Source organism: Ammospiza caudacuta, chromosome 3 (assembly GCF_027887145.1).
Source record: "Ammospiza caudacuta isolate bAmmCau1 chromosome 3, bAmmCau1.pri, whole genome shotgun sequence".
NCBI classification, from domain to species: Eukaryota; Metazoa; Chordata; class Aves; order Passeriformes; family Passerellidae; genus Ammospiza; species Ammospiza caudacuta.
The window spans coordinates 96,630,365-96,650,195 of NC_080595.1; the positions used below are offsets into that span (position 1 = coordinate 96,630,365).

Consider the following 19,831-nt stretch of genomic DNA (forward strand, 5'->3'; position numbering starts at 1 on the left):
TATTAAACTACTGGGATTAGAGCATTTTAATAAATGTTTAAGAGTGTGAAATTTCTGTACACTAGAGGGTTGATATGATGTGTGTCCTAGTAAAATGTGACAAAAATGGAAATATTCCTCATTATCATTAAGTGGAAACGTGATGCAAATTAACATGGGAAATTGTTATGGACGGACAAAAGTAGGTAAGCCTCTGTTGTGATGGGTGCAAATGACTGTATTGTAAACTAACAGAACCCAGGGAGGAGCAACATGTACTTTGTTCTGCTGAAAGTGGCTTATTTTTGTTCCACAGAAATAAGTTTTTCTACTTACATGTTATTTAAACAATATTTCCAATTAAATCAGCAAGATGTTAAGAGGAAAGTAATCTAAAACTCCAGAACATTGCTCTTAGTGCTTAGTGTCTGTTATCTCACTGCTTTTGGAACAGTTCTTACTATTTTTTTACATACACGTGATGTGGTAAGAGTAAATACTAAGTAATTATCGACACTGAATCAGACTTGAGGTCAGTGTGGAAGGTGCTCTTTAGCCAAAGAAAAAATGCCAGGGCAAGAGACCTATTTAATGTTGGGGTTCTGATACTGGGCATATGCTTGTGCCTTGCCCCTGTTAAACTTCCTAGTAGAAGTTCATTCCTGTTGGCTTAAGGAAGGAAGGATCATTTTCACACAAAAAATAGATTCTGCTGGTTAAGAAATACCATGAAATTGCTACAGACAAAGCTTTCCAAAATTGCTTGAGCCCTGTATGAGACTGCAGCAAAGCTGTGCTTCCCAGTGCTGTCAGAGTCATAAGGACCCTAGCATGCTGTGTGGTCTCAGTTGTCAGGACATCACTGGGTTTCCACTGTATCTCTCAGAAATGATGTTACCAAGACCCCCAGCAGTGTCCAGTATCCCTCTCAAATACAGGAAATGCCATAATCTTTATTTCACAGAAAAACTTCTGTCAGGAGCTGTCATTTCTGTTGTATCAATAGATATGCTCTGATACTGACTGGAAGCCTTGGACAAGGTACAAGGTACTTGTCAGCATATATTACTGCTCATCAAAGTGTTTAGAGAGAAAGTGATGATTGAACTTCAAATCATAGGTTATCTTGGCTTTATTTCCCAGCCTACTGTTAGAGTTGAGAGTACAATTTCAAGCCCTTTCTTTAGGTTCTATATTGAGGGAGAGGAGGCATCAGCTGTGTTTCCTCAGTTTTAGTTGAACACGCTGGTGATAATTACATTTTGTTGGAAAAAAACCTGTTGTACTTTATAGTCAAACTTCCACATTCAACTCCACCCCTCCCCAAATAAATAAAGTTCTGCCTTTACAGCTTCTCTTCAGATTTTGAAAAATAAAGATGAATAGGAATGAAGTTAAAATGTATTTTTTTGGCAAGATGAGACAATTGCATACATTATGACCACTTTTCTCATCCCTGCTTGAGCAGTGGGTTTAGACAAGGTGACATCTAGAGGTCCTTTCCAACTTCATTCTATCATTCTGTTACTCATGGATAAGTACTTTTGGTTTTGTTTTCCTTTTTTTTTTCTGTTCTTGTTTTGACATTGTATCTTTCCTTACAGCATCACTATGACCCAGTACTTATACAGTGGTATTGCTTTTTTCCATGTGCGAATGATTGGGTGGAGGGGCTGGGGAGTTGATTTTTCTCTCAAGCTTTGAACTGCCAAAAGAAAAGAACTCTTTTCAAAACCAAAGAGTAATGCAAAGTGCTTCAGTTTTCCAAGCATCTGTAGTTCTATTTGAGTAGGGAAAAGCTGTATTGATGATAACTGTTTGAGAAACCTCACCTCTGAAGAAAAACAGGGAGGTAAGGATTTTAGGACTTTTGTTTCTAGAGAGAAGACATGAACATCACAGTCAAGCTGTAACGTAGCTTCTGCAAAATATGTCCCCCTTATCGTGATGGATACTTGACTAATTTCTTTCACTGGGGTTATGGGATTCCATTCTGTTGTCCCTCCTATGTCCCTACTATGTTTTATGGTGAAAAAGGCACAGTGCAGTAGCAGAAACAAGTTACTATAGCACTGGCTTTTGTGACCTCTTTGCTTTGGTAATGCATCTTGAGAGCTTGATGAGAAGTGAGCAGCCCCAGAAGGCTGAAGGACAGAAGGCTGTGGGATGGGCTCTGCCACTGGGCTCAGGGCTGCCTTGGAGCTGTTCTGGGTCAGGTCAGAGCAGCTTGAGGAGATCCCTTGTGCAGTGCCAAGGGAATCCAGAAGGAGGAATGAGTGCCCCAGGTCTCAAAAGTCTTAGGCAATGTTAAAATGCTGATAGCTGAGCAGTCCCGTTAGAAGTGTCTCTGGTAACTGTGCTGTCAGTGATAACTTCCCCAACTAGACAGAAGGACAGAACAACTGAAGCACAGTAAAGAAGCTCACTGAAAAGAGCATGGAGCAGTTTGTGTTGGTCCTCTGTGCTTTGATGAAAACTTGAACACAACTTTACAGAGTGGTGTGCTGGCTTGCTTTACTGAACTGTTGCCGTCATGCCTGCAAAAGGTGTGTATCTTCTGACAGGGAGCATGGGAGAAAAAACAGTTACTGGACTTCTGCACTTTAATGATGATTGTTGTGGCTAAGGAAAACTAAATCTTATAGCCAAGTTTTAGTACAGCTTTTACTGTAAAAAGTGGGAGTTATTTTCCTCAAGAAGAAAATTTAACCTAATGAACCAGCTTATATCTTACATGATAGAAAAGGTATTTTCTTTTGTACAAAAGAAAAAAAAAATCAAGAGGAATAGGTATAAGCAGTCTGCTCTACTAGAAGGTTGTCAAAATATTAGTTCCTTTCTTTGTTTTGTTCCAGTTTTGCTTTCTTCATCTCTGGGAGTGTTTTTTTTTTTTTAAACTATTATCAGCACCTGATAGATACTCGAGGTTTTCTTTGTGGCAGGAGGATAATACTGGAAAAGAAGGAAGTGTGCCTCTTTTTGTGGCACTTAGTAATGAGCCCAGAAATTATTTTCTTGGATCTGAACTAGGATGAAGTTTGACTATACATGCCAAAAAAAAAAAAAAAAGCACAAAACTCTTGAAATTGTGATCATGACTCTTGGGGTTTTTTCCCAGTGACTGGGGACTAAGACAAGATTGTAGAGAGCAAGTGTTTGCATTATATATATTCTACAGGAGGAACAAAATCTCTTGATGCTGGAGCATGAAGTGTTTCTAAATTACAGCTTTATTTCATTCTTTTAAGCTTCATATTCTTTCAAACTGACTCATTCATTTGAATTCTTCAATGCATCATCATACTATTTAAAGGTCTGTATTTTCTAACAGTCATCTCTATGCTAAGGATGTATTACTGTACGGGTTTCTTTTCGAACACATCTGACCCCTTGGCTGCAAAATAACACTTTGGACTTCTGTTTAAGCGTCTTCCTTCCTTAGTCATTTTTAGTGTAATTCTAAGCTTTTACAAACCCTTAGCAGCCTATCAGTAGTTATGTTTTAGTCCTTATTAACTGACATGTACTTTTCAGAGAATGAATATTTTTAATAATTGCAGATTTAAAAATTGTGTTTGTGTCTGGGAAGAAATTTAATTATTTCCAGGATACACAGAACTGTTTGGTGCTTAAATTCATTCAACTATGCATGTGGAGTGTTTTCTTCAGCAGCTCTTTGTTTTGGACTTGTACCTTTTTGCCAATCCAAAAATTGCTTCCTGGAATAGTATTATTAAAGAAAATGCTATGTATTAATAAAATGTATACTCAAATATTATGTATTTTGACTTTTATATCTTCACAGAACCATTCTCATGATAATTTACTCGATGCTAGTGACTCAAAGAAACAAGCAGCCAATCAGCACAACTATCGTACGAGATATGCAGCAGAAGAAACTGCAAGGCCTGCTGAAGAGCTGGAAAATGGACACAGTTCTTCAGATGTAAGAGCCTTATTCTTGAGGCAGTCTTACACATTCCATTTCTATGCATAAAGCTCCTGCTGCAGTGAATGAAACCTTGTTTTTAGTGGAAACTCAAGTTACATTTTTTATTGGGTGTTTCCTTTCACCTCTTTAAAAAATTATGTTGTATTAGGTTTTCACATGCTGTTGTATATGTTTAACTTTGACTTAAAAAGTAATTGACAAAGGAGAAAAATGCTCATTTGTAGGGGTATTTTCTAAAGTATGTGTGCAGTTTGTAAGCCTAGTCAGTAGTGCCCACATGGCCTAGCAATATGGTCACCAACTTTAGGTGACCCTGTTTGAACAGGGAGGTTGGATAATATGACCTCCAGAAGTACCTTCCAGCCTCAACTCTTCTGTGCTTCTGTAGCTATGGCAGAGAATGAGTGAGGAGTACATAATGTTCATATTGGGTTTTTGTTCAGTATTAAAAAGATGTGGAAATACAATGTTAAAAATAATTTTTGAGAAGGTAAACTAATTTTTCAAATGGTGATGAAAAATGTTGCTCTACACTGCATCTGGCCAGGTACATATATCTTCATGCTTCTTTATAAAAAGTCCACTAAAGCCAAGGAACTTCCTGCAAACTAAAATTCCTTTTTAACATAAAGCTTCTAGAATACCAGATGTTTATAACGCATATAAAGCCTAGAAAAGTTTTCATTGTATTGTCATATATTATAACTTAAACTCTAAAGAAAATCCTTTCTTTTTCTCTGCTTCCCTCTCTCCCCCTTCCCAATGCTCTCTGCTCTCCTTATTAGGAAGGGGAAGTAGTTGTTGCCAGTGGTGGAACTTCAGAGGATGATGAAAGAGCATGGCACAGTGATGGCAGTTCTAGGTAAGTGACAGTATATATAACATAGAGAGAAAATTCTTGCTAGGAAATCTTTAGTAATTTTTGCTGTAAATAGTTAATGATTAATAACTTGTGCAGATTTAGAAGAAAAAGTGAACAAGAACACGAAACTTTAAGGATTTAATTTTCAGTCATGTTGCTAACTAAAATTTAGGGAAGGTTTTTCCTTGTTTGCTAGAAGCAGAATTGTTTTGCAGGAAGGTATTTCTTTTCAGGCATACCAAAACTTCAGGCAGGTAGTAGCAGTTTCCTTTGGTGCTCAGTCTGAGCTGTGATCCTTGGTTTGGAATTAAAGAGCAAATAGAGCGTCCTTTATTTTTTCATTCAAAGCTATTCAAAACCAGAAGTCTTGAAAACAATATCCAAACTTCAATGTTTATCCTCTTGAATTGATGAAGTAAATAAAAGTATTTACTTTGAGGGATGCTCTAAGTTAAGTTTCTTGCAAGACCAAATATGTCAGGGCTTTTGGTTTATTCCCATGTAAATTGTAGATAGAATATAGGGTTTTAATCATCAGGGTTTTAACTATCAAAACATTGTAGTTATCTAGACTGTTAACTGCAATCTTTTATTGGGTTATATTATGTAATCCAATGCACTTTGTAACTTTAGGGTTTAATTTCTTTTTTCTTTGTTATATCATATATAGTGACTATTCTAGTGATTATTCTGACTGGACGGCAGATGCAGGAATCAATTTGCAACCACCAAAGAAAATTCCTAAAATTAAAACAAAGAAAGCAGAAAGTAGTTCAGAGGATGAAGAAGGACCTGAAAAACAAAGGAAGCAAATTAAAAAGGAAAAGAAAAAGGGCATTGAGGAGAAAGATGGACCATCAACATCACCAAAGAAGAGGAAACCCAAAGAGAGAAAACAAAAGGTTAGATGTTTGTGTATTGCAGGTTGCTCAATTCCAGCTGACTTAGAAATAATTGGATGAATGATTCAGTTACATATACAACTTAATATTGTCTAATTTTAAAGTACATAATGACTTTTACTCTTTACAAATGGTAGTTAAAGACCTCTTGCAAGACAGGTAACTATAATGATATGCTTTCTGAATATGATACATTTGATGTAAGGAGCACTTCTAATGTCCTTATCACTATCCTTGCTCACACCAGAAACTTCCTTTCTGTGGAAGTAGAGTATTCAACTTCCAATACAATTGAGTATTGTTATAAAGTGCCAGTATTTTTTACAGCTATGCTGACTTGTCTTCTTATATAATTGCAATTTGTTTTAGATTTGCACAACCGTGTAATTGTTTTCTGTCAATTCTGTGATATATAATATTTGCATTATGCTCGTTATTATTGACTCCATCAAGAGAAATATGACTTGATCAGGACTTTGTTGCTGTCTGTATTTTGTTTGCTTTCTAATATAATGTAATTACAGTTTATATCAGTACATAGAAATTTCCAGTGATTTTAGTTATTTTCAGTGGGGATTTTCAGAAGTTGTTTTGTTTTTAATTGTTAGATCTGAAAACTTCATTCTTCCTTCTTTCTTTACAGAGAGCAGAAGTGATCTATCTGGTAGATGTTAGTTGTTATTGTAAGCTTAAAGCTTCTATTTTTGCAGTACCCAAGGAAGCTAACTATATCATCTAAACTAAGTACCTGTATTTTGTTTATTTATTAGGTTAGGAGTCCTCAGCATTCTTTAAGATAATTATTTCAGTGTCTTAGCCCTCATTAGAAGGTAGACTGACAAAGCAGCTGTTCGAACACAGAGGCTGGCACAGTGTCAGATTAGCTGTGAATCTCTGGTATGGCATACAGGATGTCAGGTGGTAATCTTTCTTCTTTCTTTTGGCTACTTTTTCTGTATTGTACACAGTCATTAGTTGCACTGTCAATACTAAGAGTATATTGCTATTCATACAATCTGAAACAAAAAGAAGGTATCAGAAGGGATAAGAAAGCAGATGAGAGAAATAGATGCTGGGGGACTTTTTAGATGATTGAAACTTCTAGTTTAGCTTCTTATTATTAAAAACTGGTTGACAGCCTAGTATTTCCACTTAGATTAAAACTAACCAGAGGGTTTTGAGAATCTTGCATCCATTTTAGTCCCAGTTATTGAGATATGGGACATCTTTGATTTAAAAAGTACCAGGGCTAGATATTTCAGACTTTAAAAGCTGACCTGCTTATTTCTTGAGTCAGAAGAAAATATGAGGCTGGAAGTACTTTAAATAATCATCTCTCTTTCCTCTATCCCTTGGTAGCATTAATTATACCTGTCATTCCTGACAGATGTTAGTCTTTGAAGTTTCTTGTGGTGGACATTTGACCTCTTTAGTGAGCAGAGAGCTCACAGGCTTTTCTGGTAGAAAGTTCTTCCTCATTCTGATCCTGATTCAAAATTAGGTCTTTCAGTTGAGGAAAGAACTTCTGAATGTCTTTGTAGCCACACATAGAATCTTAAAAATTAAAAAAGGAGTAGAAAAAATTGACATTCATCTCTATTAATGCATGGGTTTAATGATCTTGAACGGTGCTTACATTTCTAATCCTCCTCTACCAAAAATCAATCTAAAAAATTATACAGCAGTAAAGAAAGACAAGGAAGGATCACCCAGGAAGATCAAAAGTGCTGAACATTTTTTTTTCTTTAGATCAGACACAGAGGCTGACTCTTAGAAGGGAGAGAGTTTGGAAGAGATATGATGAAAAAGCTTGTATAAAACTATAATGGTTTAGAAAGGAATAAATGCACAATGATTTCCTTCCTTCTTTTGTTACAGTGAGATGTTGCACCTGGTGACACAAAAAGCTCAAAACCCCAAACCCACTTGAGTGTGTAGTCAGGTAGTGGAACTAATTACTAAAGGATTTGGTAAAGTTTCAGAAATTATTTAATAAAATCACTGGGAATAGTCCCTTCATGATGAGTAACTAACTTCAGACTTCAGTTCCAGAATGTTTTCAACTGATGATTAATGTGTAAAGTTATAATAAGGGAAGGTTCTGCCTTCCCATAATTCACCAGTTAGCTAGACACTTTGCTCTGATGCAATATATCAGTTTTTTGCAAGACAGACCTACTTGAACCTCAGAATTCACAAAGTGCTTCCATGTTATTGACTCATTACAATAGAGATGTTCTATTTTTATTTTTTTTTTTGTGGGCTTTTGTTTTTTACTATATGTATGCTTTTTCCTGTGATACTCACTGGTGCAATCATCACAGTGCTTTTTGTCATGTGAAACCACATTTGAATTGGTGTAATGGAATTACACATGGCATATCCTACTTGCAGTCTGGAGATGCAGTCCTCCAGCAGTGGCTGTATGCAGTGGATTTCTGTACAGACATCCAGGGTTGTTTTCTGTACACACACACAAGATCCTGTTAGGAATTTCAAAGCAGCCTTGCCTGAATGGCTGTACAAACCTCTGCTTTATCTGACTTATTGGATACAGACAAGCAGTGTGCACCTAGGATGAGCAACTGCCTTGAGTGTCATTGCTTACAAGTATGTGATGTGGAAATGCATTCTGAAAATATAGTTGCATTGCACTTTATAGTAAATATAGTAATTGTGGATGTGCCCAATCCAGGTAATTTTCACATGATTTACCTCATAAATCTTCCTCCTTTTTTTGTGCAAGGTTCCTTAATTGGAAGCAGCTGTATAATTTTAGTGCCTTTTTGGCCAATGCAGCCATGTGAATTTGGTTCAAGAAAATGACATGTTTCCATCGTATCTTTTTGGGCATGAGACATAATTACCTCACACACCCCCCAAAAAATCTCAAAAGGCAGTTAAGATTAATCCTCACAGTAACAATAATTTTGTACAAATCCTCTATGTTTTCTTCAGAGGCTGGCTGTAGGAGTTCTGGCAGAAAATGGTTTGACACTGGAGGAATGGCTGCCTTCAGCATGGATTACAGACACTGTTCCTCGGCGGTGCCCGTTTGTCCCACAGATGGGAGATGAGGTATTGCAGTTTTTGCCTCTGTGTCCTTGCTTCTTTCAGTTTGTTTTTGCCTTTTGTATTTTCATCTGTACATTTTTCCTCCAGAGACTTCTAATCAAAATATTTTGGATTTTCTTAAAAACATTCTTTAATCTGGTTAAAATTGCTTTTGCTTCTTTGTACTTCGAAAATATTCTGCATAGTGTTGCTTTAACTTTATATTATTATTCCCTGCTGTTGCAGTAGTGTTCCTTCTTGTATGCTATTCAGTGTGTGGATTTCCTTATGACACCTGTAGACAAGCTGTGTGAGGTGCTTTATGTTGTAAAAGTATTCCTTAATTGTAGAGTATTTAGGATCCTGAAAAACAGGTAAGAAATCAGATATGAAATTAAGTCTGGAAAACATACTTCAGTTTGGGACTTGAAAATAAACACCAGGAATCAAGCCTCCTGGGGAAGGTTGTGAGTTTTTTTGCTTGGTATGATTGTTTTGATGTCATTTTTAAAAAAAAATCATTTATTTTGAAAAAAAATACTGATATTGTCCTTATCACTTGTGTTCCTGATATAAAAAGCTTCTGTTCATCTCTTACCATGGAAAACCACGAGAAAAGTTTTGTATATATGTATTTTATACAAACCAGACTGTAAATGACCCAGATGTCTCAAAATACAGTAGCAAAAGTATACCCACCAGTTTCTGTTTTGGAACATGTAGCAGGTGAACATTACAGTGCATTCTATGATTAAGTAGTATTAGGTAGAATGCAATCTTGAAAGCCAGAGTCTGTACATGTTTCTTAAAACCCCCTCAGGTTAAAATAAGAGGAAATAGCTGGCTTATGCTGTAATGGGCAGTGTGTGTTGTCTGTTTGGGGAGCAGCATGTTTTCTGAGTTACTCAACAGAGTTGTTGTATAGCTCACACTTTTAGAATGCTGTTGGAGAAATATTTGACATGGTGACAAAGTTGATTAACTTTGTTCCCAAGCTGAAGCTTTTTGTGAGCACCACCTCAGAACAGAATCAGGAACAGAGGTTGCATGTGCAAGCAGTTTTGTTTTTACTGGATCACTTCACTGATCAGTTCATAGCACAGTTATGCAAAAATTACATCAGCAAAGTCTAGTGAGGGAGGGAAGGAGCATTTCAAGTTGAGAGTTGCAGCTAGAGAGAATACTTATGGATTGATACCCTCCAGGAAGCATGTTTTGGAGACTCTGCTGTTCAAAAGATCAAGTCCAAATAAGTATATTTGGTGACTGATACCATCTGGATCCAGTGAAGCAGCCAAGGATTTATCAGTACCATACTGCTCAGGAGACTTTAACATCATATTGGTTTAGTAAGATAAACAGTTGTGTTTGACTTGGCACCGGCTGAATACCACGTACAGTGTGTACTAGGAATATCTAAGTAGGGTACATCCTTTTGCTGAAAATGCTTTATGTGGGAAAACAGGAGGTTTTGTGTCCTGTGCCTAGAAATAGGAATAATTGCTCCAATTGAGAGTATGTTTGTAATCCAGCTGCTCTGTCTGAAATTCCATCTCTGATACTTGCCTTCCCCGGATTTGCTTAATATGTGAAAAGAAAGTATTCATCTAGAAAGTTACTTTTGACATGCACAGAAATAAAGAGTTTGTTTAATTAGAGGAATATTATGAGAAGTGATATTGTGTGGCCTTCCAACACTTTGTTGGATGGTAGCTATGTTTTATAAGATTTGGGAAGGGGTATATTTAAAATTTGTTCTCAAGCTGTACAAACATGTAATAAAAAGCCAGTAGTGCTATATTTAGTTACACTTAGGGTATAAGAATAGCACATACCATCCCTTTTTTCCCTTTCTGAATAGTGCTGTTTACAGATCTCTGCCCTGTGACTTGTAGAATAGTGGAAACACACCAGAGGGATGGGCTTGCAACTTTCCTGTTTGAATACTCAAATACCAGGCATGTTTGTTGGAGTCTTCTGCCCTTAACACAATAAAAACCAGTTTTGTATGGTACTACAACAAACATGCAGAAGCAGGAATTCATCAAGCATAAAAATATTATTTCCTGGAAAAAGATATGAATTTTTTTTTCTTTTCACAAATATCTTTGCAGTTTGTTCTTCTGCCGGAAGATGCAATGCTTAGAGTCATTTGCAAAATAAAGAATATTTTACTTCTGTAAACAGTGGGTTGAATTTATGTAGTGGTTTAGCAGAAACACTGAGTGTAGCAGAGATTGTTTGTAGCCTGTGCACTTTTTTTGTTTTGATTCAGTGGAATGTATGGGAAACAATCATCATAATGTTGAGAATGTAATGTAAATTTGCCTTCAGATGTGTCTCAGTAGCCTCTGTTCCTTTTCCTGACAGATAGATTCTGACAGTGCCTAGGAGATTCTCACTGCTTTCATGCCTTTTGTAGCTGCTATATATTTTGTCCCTATGAGGATATTATGCATATTGAATACTCTGAAAACAGGGATTTTTAAAAAAATGTGGTGCTGAGTTCTTAATTTAAAAAAAAAATTGACACATGGCACTAAGAGTTCAGTACTCGTTAATGTAGAAACCTGGCAAAGACTTCTTTATAATGTTTTATGATACAAGTGCTTTGGCAAATAGGTAGGAATACAAATATAGTGTGTTTATTTGTGTATTTTAAAACTTAGAGTGATTTCTGCTCTGCTTTTTCTTGTTGTATTGGACCTTTACATTAAAGCTATCTTTCCTTTGTGCAATTAGATGGAAATTCCATGTTGGGACACTTAAAGAGGATCTTTTATTTGGCATAAATTGCACCAAGAATACAGCCATTTATCAGATCTTTGTTCTTATTAGTTTGGGGAACCTCTGTTTCGGATTTCAAATGCATTCCTTGAATGCATGTTAATGGGTTTCAGCTTACTTACTCATTACAGTGATGGCTTATTATAAAAGCATTCATCCATGTGGTATGATATATGCAACAAGATCAAAGCAGAACTGGATTAGACTGGATGTGTCTGAACCATGGAAATATTTACTAGAAGGATTAAAAAAATTAATAAGCATTGGAAATGTCTATTTTTGTTTGTTCAAGCATTTGTTAGACTACTTTTTGAGTGATATGGAAGCAAACACCAAAATCTTACCAGAACAATAACAGACCTTTTTTTCTAGAATATATTTCTTGTTCAAAAAAGATAGGCTAGATAGTGAGTTTAGTGATACTTGATAGTTGACTTTGGGCTGTCCTACAGTGATGTGTAACAGATAGATTAGTTGTTGCTGTCATTTAATTGCTCTGTGGTGCAATGATAAATGGATGGTTTTGTTAGTGATTTTGTTGGCCTCACTCATGTGTAATTTAGGGTATTTTGTCCATACAGAAAATAATGTTCTAAGTGTTTTCTGCTTTTTTTTTTTTTTGTAAATGTTTCTATAATTTTATATAATAATTATTTTTTTATTTTCCTCCACTTAAATTTTGAGAACTCCTGACTTTGGCAGGAAAACAGACTGAAAAGTTGATGAAATAGAAAGTGCACACATTGTACGACAGTGACTTTTTAGCATTTCAGCTCCACAGAGTCTTTGTAGGATAACTGTCACATTTCACTTTTAGGTTTACTATTTCCGACAAGGTCATGAAGCATATGTTGTAATGGCCAAGAAGAATAAAATTTATAATATTAATCCCAAGAAACAACCGTGGCATAAAATGGAATTGCGGGTATGGCTTCTTTTTCTTTTTTGTTTCTAACTTAATATTAAAAAAACCCAAACAACCCCCCAAACAAACAAACCCAAAAAACCAACAAAAACCACAAATAAACAAACAAACCTAACTGGAAGTAAGTCCCTGATACAAGTAAATCTAGTGCTCTTAATATTGTAAGATAAGGGGAAAAATTTGACTTATAGTCAAATGAAATCAGACGTTAAACTTTAATACTTTTTGTATCAGCTTGAGCAGATAAGATGCTTATACTTCATAGCAAAATATTTTTCAAACATATTTCATTGTGAAATGATAGCTCGTTGTGAAAGACTAAATTTCAGATTCTTGATTTTTACACGATCTGGCAGAAATATAGTACATTCAATATACCCATGTTTTCATGTTTCAGAAAGCTATTTCAATTAACTTCAGTGATGGTACATAGTATTTTATTTATTCTAGGAGCAAGAGCTGATGAAAATAGTTGGGATTAAGTATGAAGTGGGATTGCCTACTCTCTGCTGTCTTAAACTAGCTTTTCTTGACCCTGATACGGGTAAACTGACTGGAGGAGCCTTCACCATGAAGTAAGGAAAGCAATACTGTATGCAAATTGGGGGTTTTCTTGGATGGGGATGGCCAGGGGGTGTTGAGGTTGAAAGTGGAATGATTACATAAATATTGCCTTGTGCTTTTCAAGTGTTGATTTTGAAGTGTTAATTTTTTTCTGTGGTTTATGCTTTTGCTGGTTTATTGCTTAATAGTTGTGTGTTCTGTTGTAATTAGGTACCATGATATGCCAGATGTCATAGATTTCCTAGTTTTGAGGCAACAATTTGATGATGCAAAGCATAGGCGATGGAATATAGGTGAGTTGTGGGGAAAGTTGTGTGCTGTGGTTTTGTTTGTTTTTCTAAGTGTCTACCTATTTTCATGATAGCTTTCTTAATAGTAGATTATGGTAAAGAAATCCTAATGCTATACTGAAGTCAGAGAGTGAACTCTGCCCATAGTTAGCTGGAGAGTTCTACATAGTCCTTGACCAAAGTGGCAGCAAGCAAGCTAAATATTGCAGGTGATCTTTAAAAGAAAGTGCAAAGAAAATGTCAGTTGTATATTTGTAGAGGGAATAGTTAGGGATAGGTTTTAGGAATGTGGTGTTTGTTGCTAGCTGAAAACTTCTTGTAGCCTATATATTGTTTGTATCTCTTTTTTTTTTTTTATTGAAGGCCCTCCTACAACTGCATTGCTACTAGGATGATTGTTTATCAATTTCTGAAATTTCTACTGAAAACATGGGAATACTTTTTCAAAAATTGCAAATTGATGTCTAGGTTGTACAAAAAGAATGCTCTTTCCATCTTCTTATCCTTTTTGAGTTCTTTTCTAAACCCTATGGTTTAGCTTCACTGAAGTGTATATAGTTATAATTTGCTGCCAAGTGATGAGGGAATGACTTGGATTCTTTTTACTTTGCCTGTGCCCAGTTATTTCAGAGTACTGGATATTGGAACAATGCCCATATCTGGTAGGTCCTCCAGTCAGATCTATTTCCAAGTCATCTTTTCCATATGATGACAAAGATCATCTTTCAGCTGTGGAATGAATTAATCTCCTGTCCTTTGATATCCTTAGGTTGTATGCCTGTGCAGTATCCTTAGGATGGCTACTTTACATGTATAAATTACATGATGCCATAGGAATAAGTTCCATATCATCTCATACTTTGCAGTATGTTGTCTGAAAGACAGCTCATCTTCAGTCCTACAGGGAATTTGGTAAAGACCCTAGACTTGTGATCCAGTAAGAAATGTAAACCTTGATTTCCTCTCCAAGATCATTTCAGTTTAAAGCTCTCATAAGTGACAAGGTTGATGAAGATCTACTAATAGGTCACTAAGCTTTGCTCTTTCCTTATGGCTATGGATCTGCGGTCTTGTCCTCCTCTGCCATGCCATGTTTTGGCACAAAATCATTGCAGCAGCAGCAGAATGATTGCCACAGCTTGTTTGTGAACAGCCTAGCCAGGCTTCCTGAGCTGATGCTATATTTCAAGAAATTTCCAGTCTGGAGTAAATCCAAGCTACACAGAAAGTATTGGAAGTACCAGGACCTTTTATCAAGCTTCTAATGCAAATAATGTAAATTTTTGTTGTTGTCTTGGGTTTGTTTCAGGGAAGAATATCTGTGTATCTATTATATCTTTTAATATTAAATTTATATAATTGTATGAATCCGTTTAGAAGGAATGAACATAACATTTAAAATTACAGGTTCTTATTGCATTCAGATTTTATTTACTGCATATCTTTATCTTACTGTAGTTAACCTTCAAGTTTAACTATACTAAGATATATTTAAACTTCTATCAGTTTAGCCCAAGTATTAAAGAGTTTAATACTTGGGCTAAAAGCTATCCCAGTAGCACTCCTGCATCTTCATGCTGCATGTCTTAGACAGGTGTGCTTGCCTGTCTCTTACATAGCAGCCACTGTGAGTTGCACATACATTTTTTGTTATCCTCAAGTGAGCATTATGCAGGGATATTCAGTTCTGGAAAACTGCACTAGAGCCACCTTCTTCTAAAGGATTTTTGACTGCTTCCTGCATAGATGGGGTAGCACAGAGAACATGGGGAAAGCAGAGATTCGGGAGATGGTTCTTTCACTCATGTTGTTTTCTGCTTTAGCATTCTGTCTGTAGGAATGCTGTGGCTCTTGAGAACTTAGAAGCAGCTGCCAGTATATGCCTCTTTAAGTGGTTTTGATCTGCTTTATGTTCAGCTCAGTGAAGCCTCTCCTAGTTGTACCTATGGATGTTTCTTTGTAAAACTGATCTCTAGGGAAGGCTATATTGGAAAACTGTAATTCTATAGCTCTTCAGAAAATAAATTATTCTTTCAAAATAAAACATCAGCCCTTATTTTAATTTTTGATCTTGCATTTCACGTATTTCTGGTTTACTTGGTTCTATTCAGCACAATTATGATTATTGATAGAAGCTTTATAATTGTCCCGAATTACTAGTGATCCATTAAATTCAATTTTTTTTTAAATGCAGTAAAGAAAGCAGACCATTTTTGAGAATAGATTTACTTCCTATTATTTCAGACAACTTCAGCAAGCATTTGGGCAGAGGGTGGATGTATTGAAATGGAACAAATACTGAAGCAGCTGAGAGTGTGTATATATTCAAATCCCACATAAAAATGTGTAGTTCTTGGAATCTCAAGCTTAAATTACATTTTTTCTTATATTGAACAGAATACTACACTATAATTGTTTCTTAATTTTGTGGCATGTGTTATAGAAAATGTTAGCATTTGTGATGGTGTGTAATACATGCATTCTCATGTGTAATTTTTTTTAATAATGCTTCTGGCTTTTTTTCTCAGCTGCATGAATGTTTTGTGGTAGTGAAGCCATTGCAAGTCACAGTAAATTACTTTGCTAACCTTTTGAGCAAGCTTTAATAAATTTTATTCTATTATCAGTCAGATTGCCTGCACAGTAAAGAGAATGAACCTCTTGAGTTACATTTGCATTGCTGAAAAAGCACTTCAGAAACGCAGGAGGATGAGCTCAGCAGCTTGTAAAATATTCCCCATACAGAAGTGTCACAGTGCTCAGTTATTTTAAGGTAGCATGTAGCATTTAATGCAAGTAGATTTGAGATTTAAAGGAGTCTTATAGCATTGAAATGTCTTACCTTTTATATGAAATTGAGAAATAAATTCATAAGTAAAGAATATGTAGGTAGATTTGCAAATCATTATTTTTCTAAAATGCCATATTAACTTTCATTTTGGTTAAAAAACAATCTTCAAAAAGAATGTAATAGTTTTGTTAGTTTTTAACTGAGCATTTACTCATGCTTGCCTGCTGAGGCTGTAAATGTTCAGAGGATTTCTGTATTCAGGATCAAGCCAGATATATCTACACCTGCTTTTCTGGGAGGGTACATGCCTTATATTGATGAAATTTTTTTTTTTTCTTACCTAGGTGATCGTTTCAGGTCAGTGATAGATGATGCTTGGTGGTTTGGAACAATTGAAAGCCAGGAACCTCTTCAGCCTGATTATCCTGATAGCTTATTTCAGTGCTACAATGTCTGGTTAGCAAATTTATCTTCAATCTTTTTTATGTTAGTTAGTTCCTTCATTTGAAGTACTGACTGAGAAACTTACTTTCATTAAATTGTCATGCATTTCACTGTACCAGTTTATTATAATATTCTGTAGTGTATAAATTACAGTTTTGTTACAAACATTAAATAATTACATTGTTGAAGCAATATTAGTGGATAATTTAAGTGTGTTTTTTTTTAAGCTGGGACAATGGTGATACTGAGAAGATGAGCCCTTGGGACATGGAGCTGATACCAAGTAATGGTATGTTACCTTATTAATATAATTTGCTTTACAAGTGTATTTTAAGAAGAAAAAATATGTTATATGGTTTTATATAAACAATCCTGTTTTTTGGGGGGAGGGGGAAGAAGGCCCACAAAGCAGTTGTATTTAAAGAATATCTTTAAATCAATTAATAACCTTAAAGGGAATCAAGATAAAAGAAATGGGAAAAACCAGCCATGCTAGATAAACTGAGTGATGTTGAAAATAGAAATAATACAAAAATTGCTATAGATAATGTGCAGTTAAACTTAACTCTTTGTACAATTATGAAGATAAACCTATGCCCAAGGTCAGCTTGAGGAAACTGCTGCTTTAAGATATGCCAGCATTTCTGCAGACATTCAGTGCATTGCAGATGCAACCTGTGCCTGTGAGAGAGTTTGGTAATAGCAGCATTTTCCTCTCCCTCTGGCCCAGCACATGTAGCAGATACTCAGGTTGCAGGGTGGACAGCATGGCATGGGCACTATTCACATGTTCACAGCTTGTTGGTTGGTTGCTTGGGTTTTTCTAAGACTTCATAGTACTCTTGTTAAAAAGCAAAGTAGAATCAGCATTTTTTCCTTGTGTTTTCCATGAAACATTTGATTATATTGTCTCTCGAAAGTAAGCATAAATAATTCTTATTTATTTTAATTGTAATTGTGTTCATTTCAACTTTTTATTTTGGTTCAGTCCTTCTTTTAATGGGTACCTCTTTATCATAAGTAAAAGACAGGTGTTAGAGTGATAACATGATTAAAATAAATAATTAAAATAGAGTGCCCCTGTTTACTTTTTAGTCGAGGCCAATTCCTGTTGTTTTAAGAAAGGAAAAATAATTTTCAGAAAATATTGATTAAGATAACTAAACCTGAATCTGATTTTTTTGCTATATTCACAAAATCAACTTTTGTTAAAAATTAAGAGGACTGCTTAACATCATACTTTAAATATCTGCTGTTACAGTATAAATTGTCAAAACTGGTAGGTCCTCAAGGATGCTAAGGTGATGAGACTATTAATTTGCATACTCAGGAGCAGTCATTTTAGCATTTGACCTCAAAACTGTGGCAATGTAGAACTACTACCTGGAGAATATTTTAGCAGCAATGTCAAAGTTATCTTAAACTATCTGGAAATCATCCACCATTCCTTACCAAAAGAACTTATTACCAAAAATACTGGCTTTTAAACACAGAATAACTCCAAAACCAAAACACAAGTTTTAACTGTGATAAATGAGTGTCTGACTTGGTTCTAAAATAAATTTTACAATTAGTATTTGGAAGAAGATGAATCTTCAGGGAGGATCTCTACACCAAACTGCATTGCAAGGATTTAAATGTAACACAGCATAATATACAGAAAGGATACTGGATACATCCAAAATGTCTTTGAGCAAATCAAGGGCTATGTATTTATAAAAATGATTTCATGATATCTTTGATTTACAAGTATATGTATTACACAAGATACAAACATCGATGTTTGATTTAACTTTCGTATTTCATTCCAGCTGTATTTCCAGAAGAACTGGGAACCAGTGTTCCTTTGACTGACGATGAACGCAGAACACTGCTCTACAAACCTTTGGATGGAGAGTGGGGTTCCAGGGCCCGAGATGAGGAGTGTGACAGAATTATTGCAGGGATAAACCAGCTTATGACTCTAGGTAAATTCTGAATTCTATGTGTATGTTTGTAGTTGATGTTTTTCAGACTATGATCATGAGCACTTCTGAAATTACCAAAATGAATGTGATAAAAAACACAACAAAACTTTCTCATTGAACATTTTTGAAGTTTTTTTTAATAGTGAGTACTTATGAAACCTACTTTTTTTTTTTTTTTTTTGTTTCCCAAGGTAACTGTTGTTTTTTGGTAGAGAATTTTACATATGCTAGGGGTTTGGGTTTTATATGTTAAAAGCAAGTTACTTGATTTTTTAACTTTAGCTACCAGAATCTCCTGATGGGGTTAAAATTAAAACCTTTATGATTAAGTGAATATTAACTACATTATGGACATATGGGGGAGGAGGAAAAAAGCATAGATTTACTTAGATAATGAATGGATAATGTGTGGATTTTTCCTTTGCTAATTCCTGATTTCTTCCCCACATTTCTTTAATTACATAAAATGTTGAGGGCAAAGTAATTGATTTACCTTAGGAAAACTACTTGCTATTTAGTTGTGGAACAATTTATGTTTCAAAAAAAGCCAAAAACCTCTCAACTCTTGAAATAATTCTGATTACCTGTATATTCCATATGGTTTCTTTGATGATATACTGCATAAGAAGCCTCCCTTTGCTTCCTAAACAAAAGGGTTATCTGTATAGTGTAGTAGGACAAATTAGAGATTTCTGTTAAAAAACCCTAAAACACTGAGGAGATGAAATTTGAGTTGTTTTTGCTGTGCCATCTAAGAGTAATCATTTTATATATTGCATTGTGGTGTATGGTAGAGCACTCAGTTTGGGATTCAGCTGCAGCAGGTGTGGTGCATATTGGTACAAAGTAGCAGTTGCTAGGACATTCAAAAGAGTAAGTAAACAGCTTTAAGAAGAAGAGCAGTCTTTTTAGCAGCAGCACATTTTCTGTTTTTAAAGACTTTTGACACTTTTAAAGATGATTTTATGGTTTTTTATTGCAGTATTTTTTCCTTGAGATACAAGATGTTAGAATGATGTGTCTAAGCCCTCATGATGATTTTAAGTACAGGAGGGAAAAAGCAAGGTTGTTCAGGTGCACAGATTAAATTGCTCAGCAGTCCTCTAGCACTATATTGGATAGATTTTGGAAGGCTTCCCTGCTTTAAGGTAGGGACAGGAATGAGTGTTTCTGTTTACTTTGAGCATGGATTTTACCCACATCTTACAGAGGCTGAAATAGCACTGTAGCTTTTATGGCAGGAATTTAATGTATCGCTTTGTTTAAAGATGTGAGAGTGGCAATATAAAGTGAAATGAAATGAGCCTGTGCTGT

General features: G+C 35.4%; 1 protein-coding gene across 1 annotated transcript in view; it reads left to right on the top strand.

Moving 5' to 3' along the window:
• The window catches only part of PHIP (pleckstrin homology domain interacting protein), a 97,335-nt gene that overhangs the window by 59,310 nt on the left and 18,194 nt on the right, over positions 1-19,831 (top strand). Inside the window, exons 17-26 of the mRNA XM_058800733.1 lie at positions 3,785-3,925; positions 4,717-4,793; positions 5,464-5,695; positions 8,654-8,773; positions 12,354-12,461; positions 12,912-13,036; positions 13,236-13,318; positions 16,451-16,562; positions 16,778-16,839; positions 18,362-18,517. Coding sequence (XP_058656716.1) covers positions 3,785-3,925; positions 4,717-4,793; positions 5,464-5,695; positions 8,654-8,773; positions 12,354-12,461; positions 12,912-13,036; positions 13,236-13,318; positions 16,451-16,562; positions 16,778-16,839; positions 18,362-18,517 — 1,216 coding nt within the window. The remainder of the gene's footprint in view (positions 1-3,784; positions 3,926-4,716; positions 4,794-5,463; positions 5,696-8,653; positions 8,774-12,353; positions 12,462-12,911; positions 13,037-13,235; positions 13,319-16,450; positions 16,563-16,777; positions 16,840-18,361; positions 18,518-19,831) is intronic.